General features: G+C 50.4%; 5 protein-coding genes across 5 annotated transcripts; 1 reads left to right on the top strand and 4 right to left on the bottom strand.

The window, feature by feature from the left end:
- Positions 1-1,211: 1,211 nt before the first annotated feature.
- Pdw03_0602 (Peptidase T1A, proteasome beta-subunit) lies at positions 1,212-2,591 on the bottom strand (the record flags this gene model as incomplete). The annotated part of the gene is made up of 6 exons (XM_066099660.1): positions 1,212-1,547; positions 1,605-1,714; positions 1,780-1,828; positions 1,908-2,063; positions 2,143-2,250; positions 2,460-2,591. 6 exons carry the CDS (start codon positions 2,589-2,591, stop codon positions 1,212-1,214), a joined length of 891 nt encoding a protein of 296 aa, XP_065957387.1.
- Positions 2,592-3,061: 470 nt separating this feature from the next.
- Pdw03_0601 (Sphingolipid long chain base-responsive protein) lies at positions 3,062-4,392 on the bottom strand (the record flags this gene model as incomplete). Its single annotated transcript, XM_014680373.2, has 5 exons — positions 3,062-3,496; positions 3,580-4,084; positions 4,134-4,142; positions 4,218-4,231; positions 4,291-4,392. The coding sequence occupies 5 exons, from the start codon at positions 4,390-4,392 to the stop codon at positions 3,062-3,064; spliced, it is 1,065 nt and encodes a 354-aa protein (XP_014535859.2).
- Positions 4,393-4,988: 596 nt separating this feature from the next.
- Positions 4,989-7,003, bottom strand: Pdw03_0600 (SWI/SNF and RSC complexes subunit ssr4; the record flags this gene model as incomplete). The annotated part of the gene is made up of 3 exons (XM_066099659.1): positions 4,989-6,560; positions 6,630-6,890; positions 6,968-7,003. 3 exons carry the CDS (start codon positions 7,001-7,003, stop codon positions 4,989-4,991), a joined length of 1,869 nt encoding a protein of 622 aa, XP_065957386.1.
- Positions 7,004-9,763: 2,760 nt separating this feature from the next.
- Pdw03_0599 (Thiazole biosynthesis enzyme) lies at positions 9,764-11,532 on the top strand (the record flags this gene model as incomplete). Its single annotated transcript, XM_014680370.2, has 6 exons — positions 9,764-9,810; positions 10,018-10,064; positions 10,120-10,134; positions 10,418-10,423; positions 10,461-10,793; positions 10,886-11,532. 6 exons carry the CDS (start codon positions 9,764-9,766, stop codon positions 11,530-11,532), a joined length of 1,095 nt encoding a protein of 364 aa, XP_014535856.2.
- Positions 11,533-11,903: 371 nt separating this feature from the next.
- Pdw03_0598 (Sphingomyelinase family protein, putative) lies at positions 11,904-13,400 on the bottom strand (the record flags this gene model as incomplete). The annotated part of the gene is made up of 1 exon (XM_014680369.1): positions 11,904-13,400. The coding sequence occupies one exon, from the start codon at positions 13,398-13,400 to the stop codon at positions 11,904-11,906; it is 1,497 nt and encodes a 498-aa protein (XP_014535855.1).
- Positions 13,401-13,459: the final 59 nt, after the last annotated feature.

The following is a 13,459-nucleotide window of genomic DNA, read 5'->3' as shown; positions in this document are numbered from 1 at the left end:
CGACAAAACCGTCAACGCACGTCTTAGCACGGCCGAGCGAGCCCGACGCCAACGCTTGTACTGTGAGTGCTTGATTTCCTGGAGCTCGTTCTGAGTCCTTGGGCCGAGCCGGGCCATATGCTATTGATTATCCCGATTTTTGAGGAAATTCGACTGTCTCCAAAAGTACCTAGGTAGGGTAGTCGGTACACGAGTGGGTCTGGGGATCTCACCAAGTGGAGATCTGTGGAGAGATTGATTCCTACAACAGTCTCTACTTGTGGGATTCGCCCGCCTCCACCCGGATGTTTAACTCAAGAATAACGTAGTAGATAATGCAGAGTTTTATACAGACTCGAAGAAATTTGGTCGCTGAACGATAGGGCTCCCAACTCTCAATTTAGCAGATAGCAGGGCCCTCGAACACCACTTAGCCTCTGATCTGGCTGGCATACACAACTATGCATTAGTAAATTTAGGAAATTGTGCAATATTGAAGAGGGCAATCTAAGGAAGTCGACCAGTTCGAATGATACAAAGGTACAGATTCAATACTAGAGGCTGATATTTATCAGAGAACACTAGGCAGATCCCTTCGCCGCAGGAGAAAGTGGGCGAGTCCCACAGGTATAGACTGTTGTACGGGAGCGAAGTGGACGGGGAAAAGAGAGGGAGACCGAGAAAAATAGCACCTAACTACTACTTTCAAGCAAATAAGTGCCATCACATATATGTTCCACGTAGGAACATATCTTCCTAAGCAACCCAACGAGGATGAATCGATCACATTGCAAGCGCTCTGGTAACCCTGTTGGCAATAGTTATTCCTATTATCAACCCAGCAAATTTTGACATATCCCTATAGAACTACATCCTTGGTGAAGAAATAACCGTGGAGCTCACCCAGAATGCGTTTAAGAGAATACTTGGGATGGATGTGCAATAGGAAAATAGAGACAAAAGATATGCCGAGGATGTATAATGAACCAACGGCTGGTTCCCAACCGAAGTAGCATACGAAGAAACGTCCATGGTCAAATCGATATGAACAAATTAGCCCTTGGGAGGGGTGGCGATCGAAAATTACCGGACAGCAGCGATTGGTCTAAGATAGAGGCAGTGGAGGTGGTGATAATGTTGTACGTGATAGTCCACGGGTGTATTAGGTCGAACCCAAAAAGGCAACTCAGAGGTCCTCAGTTTACATACACAAATTCATTCCTCTAGCCCGTTTACAACGCAGATGTCACGTTGGAGAACTCGCCCTTCTGGAGCTTCGTATCCCAGAAGATAGGGTTCATGTCATCAAATCCGTGGTGCACCCATCCCTCTTCCTTGACGTGGTATAGGTTAATGAAACCACCGGAGTAGGCATCACGGTGCATGGCAGCCAGAATGGCTCGGCGGCCAAGGTTCAATGCCTCCTCCTCAGTCAGCTCGTATTTGTACTCGGCGTCCAGCACACCGTAAGCGAAAGTCTGACCTGATCCAACACAGAACAGGTTACCGGGGAGACGGGTGCCGTCGGAGTCGATGTAGTACAGGGCGGGTCCTTCTTGGGGCGTCATCTAGAGATCACTGTCAGTTTCCGAATCTCACGGCTAGGAGTGATGTATGGGACATACTCCTGCTAACATAGTTCCCATGCTAAGTCCGTATCCCTTGTAGGCGTAAGTGAGGTTGGCAAGAATCTTGGACGCGGCCGCAACAGTGATACGGCGCTTGTGTCGGATTTCTAGATAGAATTCATGAGCAGTGTCCTTCCCCCGCTTGCTAACATTAAAAATCAAGCTGACTTACCATGCAAAGTGCACTGCTGACTCAAATACCGCAACCAATATTGGCAGTCCTAGCAATTCGCAAGATCTATCAGCAACCAACGTCCAGCACACCATGACTCGTGATCACCACTTGTGGTTTATACTTACAGCTGCACCACCGGCCATCGTTCCCAGGAGACCTGGCGTCGGCTGGTTCGACTTCTTGTCCTCGCCCCGACTCAACCGTGAAACGGGGATAACCTTCTTGACTGTCTGACTGGCAATCCAGTTGCCGGCTGTTGCTCGCGAATCGGTACACACGATCTAACTCATTAGATCAGTTAGCCTAACATGCTCCAGAATCAAGAAAAGCCTGGTATAACTAAAATGTAGGGAGACGTACGATACCGCCCTGGAATCGGAAGGCCAGGGTTGTTGTGCCGTGTGCGAGCTTGATAGGACAGCTGGGATTGGAGTGGTCATCGGTCATGGCACGCAGGAAAGCAGAGCGCTAGATACAAGAACCCAGCGTCAGTCGAATATTTCATTCTAATTCAATCATATATTGGTATTGGCGAGCGATTCTCTTGGCCATAGCTGCGACGACGGCGCAGCTTGGGTTGACATCAGGATAGACGTACATCCCCCGAACAAACTACCATCCGGATGAAAGAGAATATGCCCTAGTTTAATATGCCCTAGTTTCGACCAAGAACTCACGTTGTCAACAGGAGGAAGGCTGAACTTCAGCGAGAGCGGAGGGACGCTCGCAGTGAGGTCCTGCTGCTCTTGCTCTGAGTACATCTCATTCTGATGGGGGGGGCGCGAGTATTGGGCCACAAGCTTATCCATTGTGTGCCGAAGTAAGATAAATAAGGAGAAAAATTAGAAAAAAAGGAGCCGGAAAGATGTGAAAGGATTCTGGTGAGACAGTCGAGTGATGGTTGTAGCTCCGCTGGAGCTCGGGGTTTCCGCGTCACTCTGGCGCCTGTGGTCACGTGAATGCTCTACTCCATACTACATATCATGAAAAGAAGTCTTCTTTTGATATCCTTTTTTAGGAGAAATTGGAAGACTAAGAACCTATACAAACGACGAATTAATGAATTAAAGAATTAGCGAGTTAAACTTTACAACACAGTTTCCATATTTCCTGAGTATAGACCCCCCAATGTTCAGTGCCAGCCAACGCCTTCCCCGAAAACACCTCCCAACGTTTGGTGCCCAATCTGAAGCGAAGAACCGAATTTACACAACAGCCGAAGTATTTCCGCGTCGAACCAAAAAGGAAGCTACTAGAACTCTGAGAAGGATTGGAACGATCACGCAGGTGCAGGCTCAACCACCATCTTCGCGGGCAGCGCGCCGCTTCCCACTGGTTCGGTGAACCCCTCGGTCACAGAGGCATTCTCAAGAACATCCGACTGGCGCTCCGACACATCATCGAGTTCATTAACACCGGCACCGGTGGTACCATTGACACTGTGGGCATGAACCGGAGACTCCCGGCCGGTGGCAGTAGTGATAGGCTCGACGCTGGGTTCCCATCTACGCAGATCATTCTCGGCATCCTCAAGAATCTGGCGTGCCAAGGGCTCGTGATCATACGCCCGGCGTGCATCACCAGGAACAACAGGAGTGTCATCAATGTAGTTAAGCAGGCGGCGAGCATGGCGAGCCAGAATGGTCTGCTTCTCGGCGCGCTCAATAACGGCCGCCAGATGGACATCATATGCTTCCTTCAGCTTTTGGCGAGTCTACAGATGAGATGAAAGTTAGCCACGTCATAACTGACCTCACACGCCACACAAGAACAGAAAGAAGTAAGAATTGAACGCACGATGTTAGACAGCTGCGCCTCGGCAACCAAGTTCTGAGCCTCAGCTCGGACAAGCTCGTGCTCCAGCGTGACCAGACGCTGGCTAGAAGGATCCTTGTACTTGAGCTTGGCAATCTCGTCAGTGACCTTCTGACGCTGCTCACGTGAAGGCTGCACCGAGGCCTCCATGTTGCGAATCTGCTTCAGGATACCCCGGTAGTCCTCGAGGTTCTGTGCGAAGTTGTCTTCCTGCTCGCCAATCTCAGCAAGCAGAACACCGAGCTTATCGGAGATGTCGGAAACATTGTCATCTTCAGTCCCCTCGCCCCATTCAGAGAGCTGGGCGGCGATCGAGGTGCGCTCCCGACCGGCAGCTTCGTGGGCACCAATGGCGGAGTTCTCGCTCTTGATCAGCTTGGTCATCTTGCGGCTGAGCTCTGGCGCTTGCATCCCACGGAGGGTCGAGATGTTGAACCGCTGCCGGCTAGGAGGCTCTTTGCGCGAGCGGAATGAAAGGTTGCGGTTCCTAGACTTTGTTTTAGCCAAAGTATGGACTGAGAACTTAGAAGACATACATCTTGTTTCTTGTATGTAGATATAGTCAATCCAATACAAGTTATAGGGTTATTAGGGTAGGGGGATGTGTTAAGATGAGAAACCGAAAAATTAGAATCTGGGGGAGGTTAAAGATAAGTCGGCAGCGCCTTCCTATAGATGACGATGGTGACGAACCCTATTCTCCCCAGGGCTTCTCTTTTCTTTGCCAGAGGAAGTGCAGTCCCGGTGGCTGACGTCATGAACGGGGATGGGCGGATGTCGAGTCGAGCAGTTCATGCACGCACCTTTCCGATTGCGGATCTTTCAAGCTAAATGCCGTGGGATATCGTAAGTGGTGATGGTTCTTAAAGTCTGAGTGATGTATAAAGAAGGGATCTAAGGCTGATCGTCAATATCCACCCTCAGCTTTCCAATGTCAGATTACTAGCAGTTTGCAGCAGCGCTAGAGACTATCATTTAGCATGCACTTTCATACATACGTGGATATACAACATCATGGATCGAAAAGGGTTGTTTGCAGGTTGTGACGATGCGTGGACTGTGCGCGGACTCAACTGCTACCTTCCTAATTGGGACGAACTCTCCTTCGATCAAATCTACGTGAGAAAGATGATGAAAATAAGGGATTAAATTCATGGGAGATCCCGGTCTCTATCCTCTCAATTCGAGGCAACAAAAAAAAAAAAAATTCGCAGGGCCAGAGGAAGTAGAGAATACCTCCCGGGCCAATCTTATGGTACACAACCAGCTAAAGCATCCTGCATAACCCCCGAATAGCAAGCCGCAACGCCCGAAAAAGACCAGAATGACTGATCCGCAGAACCATTCGTTAAAAAAAAACCCCCCCTTTCAGATGAAATAAAGCTCAAGGACTAGGAAATGTCGTCCGCATCGGGGTTGTGAGAGTGTTCGTTGTCAGATGCATGGAATGCGTCGCCAAATGCTGAGTTCTCCAGGTCTGGCAAGTCGAGCCCATCGTTCTGCTCGCTATAAGCCGCCAAGGCATCTCCAGCACTATCGATGTTGGTAAAGTCGAAGTCTCCTCCGACTGGGCCATGGTCCTTGCTCTCATTGTTCACCAATACCCAGTCGTTGGCCTGGCCATTGGCACCACCGTGGAGCTGGTCGTCCAAATCCATGTCAACATCCCCGGACATATCAGCGCCGTGAATCGGTTGTCCATTGATAGAAACACCTGAGACTGCGCCCACACCAACGCCAGGGCTGCCAAATTGATTGAGCAGGTGGGAATCATCCATGACCATATCATTGGTAAATGACTCAGGCTCATCCTTGTGCTCGGGTTCAATCTTCTCCAATAAGCCACCCTTCTCCACACAAGATACCTTTGGTTCGGCAACGATTTGCTTTTTCCAAGCAGTCTCAACGTCCCGGACTACCTCATCAACCCTGTATTTGGCCTTGTCTTCAATGTAATCCAACTGAGGGGTTTCATCCTCTGTTGGGATGACTACTCGGCCTTCCAATCTCCAAACCTCTGGGCCCTTTTCGGTCGGGTCAGCAGCAGATTCTCGGAGGCGCAACTCGGCATCCTTAAGCAATGAAGTTCGATTGAAACGTTGCATCCGGCGAGCATGCTGTTTCTTCAAGTTTTCGATCTCGGCGGTCATGTCCGCTACCTTCTTAGAAACCCGCTTTGCAAACTCCTCTGCCTTAGCTGGCTCCATTTTGCTAGCCTGCGGGGCGTCACCCGCCTCCTGGCCTTCTCCGCCAGAAGTTCCAACAGGAGCATCGAAGAAGCCTGCAGTCAGGGACTCGAGTTCTCCCTTTCGGCCCAGACCTAAAGAAACTGGTGTGATTTGTGAGATACTGTAGGGCGATGCGAAGATCTCCTCCATCCACTCGTGATGCTGCTGGTATCGCATCTTGCTGATATCGCGGGGCGTCAAAAGATCCATAGCGTCACCACTGGAGACATCCTCATCTTCAATAGCAAAATCAGCGGTTGCGGAAGTGATGGCAGCTGACGGCGCACGGTTTCCGCGTGGGCCTTTAGCTACAGGTGCATTGGGCGCAACTGCGCCTGGATGACCCTGGGGGGCGTAGAAACCAGGTCCACGAGGCGCAGCAGCCGGGTAAGCACCGGGTTGCCCGAAGTTCTGTGTAGTCATTGGCGGGAAGTTGATAACTGGCCAACTGTTGCGATCGTGAAGCAAAAAGTCCTTGCGGGCCAATTGTCCTTGGCTCTGAAGGAAGCGGCGCTGGCCCATCAGGCTCTGGATTTGCGGTGTTACTTGGATTCGGTTTGCAGGGGCGTGGTCCTGAGGCGCGGCACGGGTGTAGTGCACAATCCACAGCGATGGATCGGGCTGGGGGGCATTCGGTACTTTGGACGAGGTAATGCGGTAGCGCTTGCGGCAGTGTGTTGCCACGGGCTCATTGGGAGGGTGAAACCCACTTCGTTGGAGGTACATCTCGACGGTCTGTGTCCTCTAATATTAGAATGTAACTCAAATGAAGCAAGGGAAGCTTCATTGCAAGAGGACGCATACATAGCCGCGCGACTCAAAGGTAAACGCTTGTTCCTGGTCGGCCCAGATATAGCCATCGCTAGCAAAATTGTTACCTAGATGGTTTTGTGGCTGCCATGTAAGCATTACAGTTCCATCTGGGGGGCCATCGAGGAATGTCCAATGCATTGGCTGGGATTGGCAGATCCGAGGTGCGCTCGTCAGATACTCGACGGCGGTCTCGGAGGGCATCATGTGCATGCTGGGGTACCGGTTGCGCGAAACCAGGTGCATGTGGGGGAGCTATCATGATTGCGACAAAATTAGCGAGGGTTTCCAGATCATAGGGCAATCGATGTAGGAAGTTGTTGGGGTCTTACCAGCTGCCCCGGGATACGTGTCGCCGGGTCATCCATTTTGGGCGCTTGATTGCCAAGTGCAATCAACTTTGGGAAAAAGCAAGTAGATTAGGTTCAAATCAAGTGAGGCAATTAGGATGCGATGGAGGGAGATAGGGCAAGAGCTATGAAGGACGGAGGTGATCAATGAACGCGACACTACGCGGGAGATTTTTGATACGGTATCCAGCAACGACCTGATGTGCAGAACACCTGAACCTCCCGGCACCATCTTTCCATCTTACTATTCTCACAGTTTGAGAAGTTCACTCATTCATTCATTCAGATAATCTTGTCTAAAGATATAGAAAATAGACCATGAAGGAATGAATATGCTCCGTTTGTATAAGGTAAGAAATCTTGAAAAATGAATGTTGGCATGGGAAAAGGCGTGCTTCACATTTAGATATAATATTCTAGCATTTTTCTGCCTCAACTCAAGACCTGTTTTCTTTCAACAGTTAAAGACCAGATAACATTCAAGGTCAAGAAAAGGCACAATGTGCTCTCAACTGGATATTTCCAAAGGAATATTTGTAAAGCATTCCAACAGTCTCGGCCTTAGGCGGCAGCTCTCCACCTAAGCTTTTGCCAATTCCTCCACATTTCGTTCTCCAGTCTCCGAATTCTCCACTCAAAATCCTCTTTACTTGTCCCAGTGACCAATAAAGATCACTAGTTAATACAGTCACCCCAATTTGACCCGAGCTGGCTAATTCCTGTACGATTTAAGTACACCTTTGCCGATCCTGGCGTTTTTTTCCCTTCCACGCGAATAAGTATGTCTCTAAACCCCAGAGACAAGTCTGATCTTTTCTATCTCGTCTCCCATTTTCACCTTCAGACAAGTATTACATTGTCCATTGTAACTTTTCCAGTTCACCATAGGCGTTTTGGCAAGTCAGGAGTAGCCGGAGGATGTAATTCAAACAGCCCCTGATGAAGATGTTGAAAAAATTGCCATGCCTGCTCACGAGAAACCACCCACTTGCAACCTTACCGGCTATTGATCCCGAGATAGATTGTCAAGTGGTAAGTAAACTGGACTTGCGTGTTCCGATGCTATTGGGATTTTTCCATATGCTTTGAACTCCAGACATTCAAAGAACGTATAGTCTAACCATTTGGTTCTGTGGCGTCTAGGCCTCCTCGATTTCCTCGACCGAAGTAACATCGCGTTCGTCCTCAGCAGCATCTTTAGACCTGCACACAAAATAGAACAACTGCCGGCATTGTAAACTATCGCAATGCCAAAATCTCTGGCATGGAAGAGGACATCAGCCTCGACGGAAAAAGCTGCGCCTGGCTAGCTCCTGACAATCTTCTATATCTCTTATACACCGGTTGAATTCTAAGCACGTGTATGGAAGATTGTCAACCTACACTAATGGGCTGTCTTCGTAGTGTTCTCCTAGTATAAATCCCACGTACAATGCTGTCAGTCAGCCGGAATTGCAAATGAATGTGAATCAGATATGAACTTTGAGCTGACGAGTGATGGAAAGGGGTTTGATAGCAGCATGCCAGGCAGCGGTCATTGATTGGCAAGGCTTGGTGGCGCTCTGGTTTCTGATGGGCGCCTTTCAAGCTAGCTTCGGTCCCGGCGTGCCCTATCTCCTGTCATTCTTCTACCGCCGCCACGAGATGGGTCTCCGATACGTTCTGTTTCTGTCTGCCGCACTGCTGGCAAATACATTCACTGGTACCTTCGCCGAAGGTATATTTCCGGACAATCTGCGTTGGCAAATCAGCGATTGCTGTTCCTGGTTGAGGATGTCCCGGTCTGCGCGGCTGCTGTGCTGGCTTGGTTCTACGTGCCATATAGCCCGCCGAACGCGAAGTTACTAACTGAAGAAGAGAAGGAAGTTGCGTGTACCCTTGTATTGCAGGACTGCACGGGCAAGATCCAATAGAAGGAATCAGGCATGACGCTTCTCGATGTGAAAGCATGGCTTTTAGCATCAAGTCGAACATCAGCATCATCGTGTGTGCTGTACGGATAACTTGCTGAAGTTTAAATTCACACCTAGTTGACATGCTTCAGCTGCAACGTCAGTTTCTCTTCTCGTCCTGTGTTCCTACCCAGTATTCTCAAGGAGGTGGAGGTATTATCCTGTTGAACTTGATTGGCCCGTGTGTTCCCTTCCTGGGCACCAGTGTTTCCCCAGATGAACAAGACCCAAGCTGTGTAAAGGGTAGGTCAACGTGTGTAGCCTTTGTGCTCTTTAATATACCCCTCGCTTTGTGTCTGCGTGAGCTCCTGGCATGGGAGAATCGGCGTCTTCGCAAGAAGACTGGGCATCGCATTAAGGAAGGCCCGACTAAATCTATGCATGGGCTGGTAGCGGAGGATAAATCCAGCCAATTACCGCTTCGTGGCTGTGATTTTTGAGTCTTCTAGTAGATACGGTTAATACTATTTTGTGTCTTTGTGTTTTTGTATACAACACATATGCCCCAGCTGAAGGCTGTGTGATGACGATGATGTCAGAAATCCCACGTATGGTCTTTGAAGAAAGAAATGAGATATGAGCATTCCCCTTGAATATACAAATTTACATGAAGCTACTTCAGGTGAACTCTCTTTCAAATCGAAATTGCTCCCATTCTGTGATCCCTGCAGGTGGTACTTTGTCCCATCGTGGCCAGGCGTCAGTCCATGGATGGACAATTTGCCATGAAAACACCATATCTATACATCCAGACAAGCTTGATAGTAGTGGTCAGACTGTATAAGCGCCTTGGTCATTCTAAAAAATTTCTCAAAAGGTTTCCTAGATGGTAGTTACATCTAATTACCGTTGGAGTCGCGGGAAACTCACTCCGTAGGGCAAAAGGAAGAAAGACCGGGGCAGAAAGCTCCGGTCGCTGCTGAAGAAACAGGCTTGAGATGGCCAGCAGCGTCACTTGAGAACAATTTCATTCGTGCAACGTCACTCACCGAGGAGCTCATTGGAAACCCGGAGAGACTCGGACCATGTGACATCTCAATGGTGGGGTATGTTGGCATATAAAGGTTGAGCTGCCCACAGTGCTTTCATTTCCCTCATCATTCTATTGACTGGTTTACATCACAATAGTAACTATCTACTAACATGCACACTGGCATACCATCAAGGCTGACTTTCGATTAGATCTCAAACGGACAAGTACACACTGCCCTTCCTTTGGGAGCCATGGATACTTTTTGGCTGGGCACATTATCCCTTGGGGATCAAGGTATCTCAGGTAACTTCTGGGTATGAGCCGGTGTTCGTTCTTGCGTCGGAGATGAATTCAAATGTTTCTAGACATCAGATTCATCCTTGGCGTGGATTCGTTCTGAGATTATACGGCCTTTAACTTGATCTGGATAATACCAGCGAAAGGATCATGCCCTCCCCCCTTCACCTTTCCCAAACTAAAGCATAGAAACTAATGAAAGCTCAAAAGTCATCTGTCCGACTTGATCTCTGAACCATTATGTCTCCTCCAGCTGCCATTTTTGAGTCTGCTACTGTTGCCCCGGCCGGCATCAAGGGCAAGGTCATCGTCTCCGAGTCGGTGACCGCCACTCTGACTGGTCAGGGCCAGTCCAACCTCCTTGAGCAGTTTGGCAATAAGTGGGACGAGTTCAAGTTCGCCCCGATCCGCGAGAGCCAAGTCTCGCGCGCCATGACCCGACGCTACTTCCAGGATCTGGACAAATACGCCGAGAGCGATGTTGTCATCGTCGGTGCCGGCTCCTGTGGTCTGAGCACTGCCTATGTACTCGCCAAGGCCCGTCCGGACCTGAAGATTGCCATCGTAGAGGCCTCTGTGTCGCCCGGTTAGTCTTGGCCCTATGCGAGCATAGATTCTCAGATAGTCATGAAGATCTCCAGCCCAAATCAACACAGCATGACTAACATTACCCTATAGGCGGTGGTGCTTGGCTAGGTGGTCAGCTATTCAGCGCCATGATTCTCCGACGCCCTGCAGATGCCTTCCTGACCGAGCTTGGCGTGCCCTTCGAAGAAGAGCCCACGAACCCGAACTTTGTGGTCGTCAAGCACGCCTCGCTGTTCACATCGACGCTCCTGTCAAAGGTCCTCGCCTTCCCTAACGTCAAGCTCTTCAACGCAACCTGCGTCGAAGACCTGATCACCCGCCCAGACGGTGACGATATCCGCCTCGCCGGTGTCGTCGTCAACTGGACTCTCGTCACTCTCCACCACGACGACCACTCCTGCATGGACCCGAATACCATCAACGCCCCTGTTATCGTCAGCACTACTGGTCACGACGGACCGTTCGGTGCCTTTTGCGCTAAGCGTCTCGTCTCCATGAACGCTATTGAGAAGCTGGGCGGCATGCGTGGCCTTGACATGAACACGGCTGAGGACGCTATTGTTAAGAACACCCGTGAGGTCGCCAAGGGTCTTATCATTGGTGGTATGGAGCTGTCGGAGATCGATGGCTTCAACCGTATGGGCCCTACTTTTGGCGCTATGGTCATGAGTGGCGTTAAGGCTGCCGAAGAGACTCTGCGTGTCTTTGAGACTCGTAAGCGCGAGTGTTGCGAGTAAATTCGCACGCTCTTGTGCTAGCTCGCTTTGTCATTTCTGCTTGCTTCTTGGTTGATGCTAGTGGACTCGGTGGATGTGGAACTTTACGTAGCTTTTAACGATCATTGTTTCGTAAGAAAATACACTTTACACTCGTTTCGGGCCTATGCTCTTCCATTCGAATCTGTAGGCAAGTAAACAATTCTCGGAACGTTATCATCACTTCCCATGTATGAATCAGTTCTGCCGGTCGATGAAAACACTAGCCGCATCAAACATATACAGTACACTTTCGGGACCAAATATAAACAGACTGGTAAGCCATGCGACCCAGCCGCATCTCCCACGCATAATCAACATATTCCCCGAACCAGCTTGTAAGAAAAAAAAAATCAATCATCGTTCTCCCCTCTCGCCGTTTCTTCCGAAGCAGCACCAGCACCAGCACCAGCCTCGGCGGCAACCACCAAGCTCCTAGCGTTGCTCACCTCCCACTCAAACTCTTTCAAGGCACGCAACTCACCCGACATAAACAGTCCACCAATCAGACCATCCAAAATCCCAGCGCCGAAGCTCAGCGTACTGACCAGGACGAGGATGAATCCGATGTACGTGCGGTTGCCAACCCACCACACACCAATCATACAACCAATGGAAACCACAATAGACACCAGGAAATGCGCCAGACGCCAACGGCGCTGAGAGCGTTCACGGGACACGTATTTGTGGATGATTTCGATGATGTGATCGTATGTGTCTGATGAAAGGGCGGCGTTGGGAGAGACGGGCTTTGAAGTTGTTTTATGCAGGGCGGGAGAATTGGGTGAAGTCGGAGCAGAGTCTATAGAGTGGGAAGCATAGTATTTCGGCACTGAAGAACGGGTGATGACAGCCTCAACGGCGAAGTGGTCGCTCAGCGAGCAGAGGAGAGTGGGATGGCGCTGTGTCATGGAGATTTGAACTGACGCGACTGACCAGCTAGACGGCGGGAATGCAGGCGGGTAGCCACCGTCACCAACGAAGATATAATCCAGACGCTTACCGCGCGGGTCTGGGGTGTCTTTGTCAATGACTATGTCCTCACCCTTGGCTAGGCGCTTGCGCATGGCCTCAGTCCAGCGCCAGGTGTTGAACGACCCGTCGCATGTAGCTCCATTCTCGGCGAGATTGAACTCGGCGGTGGGAATAGGCCGATTCCGTGCTTTTTCAACAGGATCGATTGCTGCTGCAAGGGAGGAATCTGGGTGCAGCTCGCGCCAGGCGTCGCGAACAGGGCTCTGCGCGGTGATGAGACGGTGCGCGAAAGAGGAAGGTAGCATGTTGAAGTCGCCTAGGCCGATGACTAAATGACCACGTTCCGCAGCGCCGCGCATTAACTTGGAGATCTCCCACGCCTGTGCGGTCCGGTGGCAGATGTACGAGTCGTTCGGTTCGCGCTCATACGGCGCGTGTAGGTGGGTGCAAAACACCTCGGCGACGTCAGCGGTGCTAGGGCCGAATCGAACGCGTGCGCTGGCCACACCTTTCCCCACGAACCAGTCTCCTCGGAAGAATGCCGTTGGTCGGCCATTCAACGGGTAGCCGTACATGCTGCTCTCTTCGATCGGCCATTTTGACAGAATCGCCAATCCCGCACCAAAAATACCCCCGTAATAAAATTTCCCATACGGCAGGATGTGTCGAGTCTGATCGCGAATGCTCTCATAGTCCTTCTGGGTCCAACATTCTTGCAGTCCGACTATCTCTGGCGGCGGGCTGGCCAAGGCCAACTGCCGCCCAATCTCCGACATGCGTTCATGACGATACTTGGCGATGTATTTGAGACCCCAGCAGTTGAATGTGAGAATGCGAATGTCACTTGGAGCTTTGGAGGGGATAGGGCTAGCCATTGAACCTGGTATTGACCGGAATGAGCTTTGGCTGCTATATTTAGGGCTATTTGTCGATC

This window comes from Penicillium digitatum, chromosome 4 (assembly GCF_016767815.1).
Source record: "Penicillium digitatum chromosome 4, complete sequence".
Taxonomy (NCBI): domain Eukaryota; kingdom Fungi; phylum Ascomycota; class Eurotiomycetes; order Eurotiales; family Aspergillaceae; genus Penicillium; species Penicillium digitatum.
Note: the sequence above shows the minus strand (reverse complement) of the source record. Positions and strands in the feature narration are given on the sequence as shown.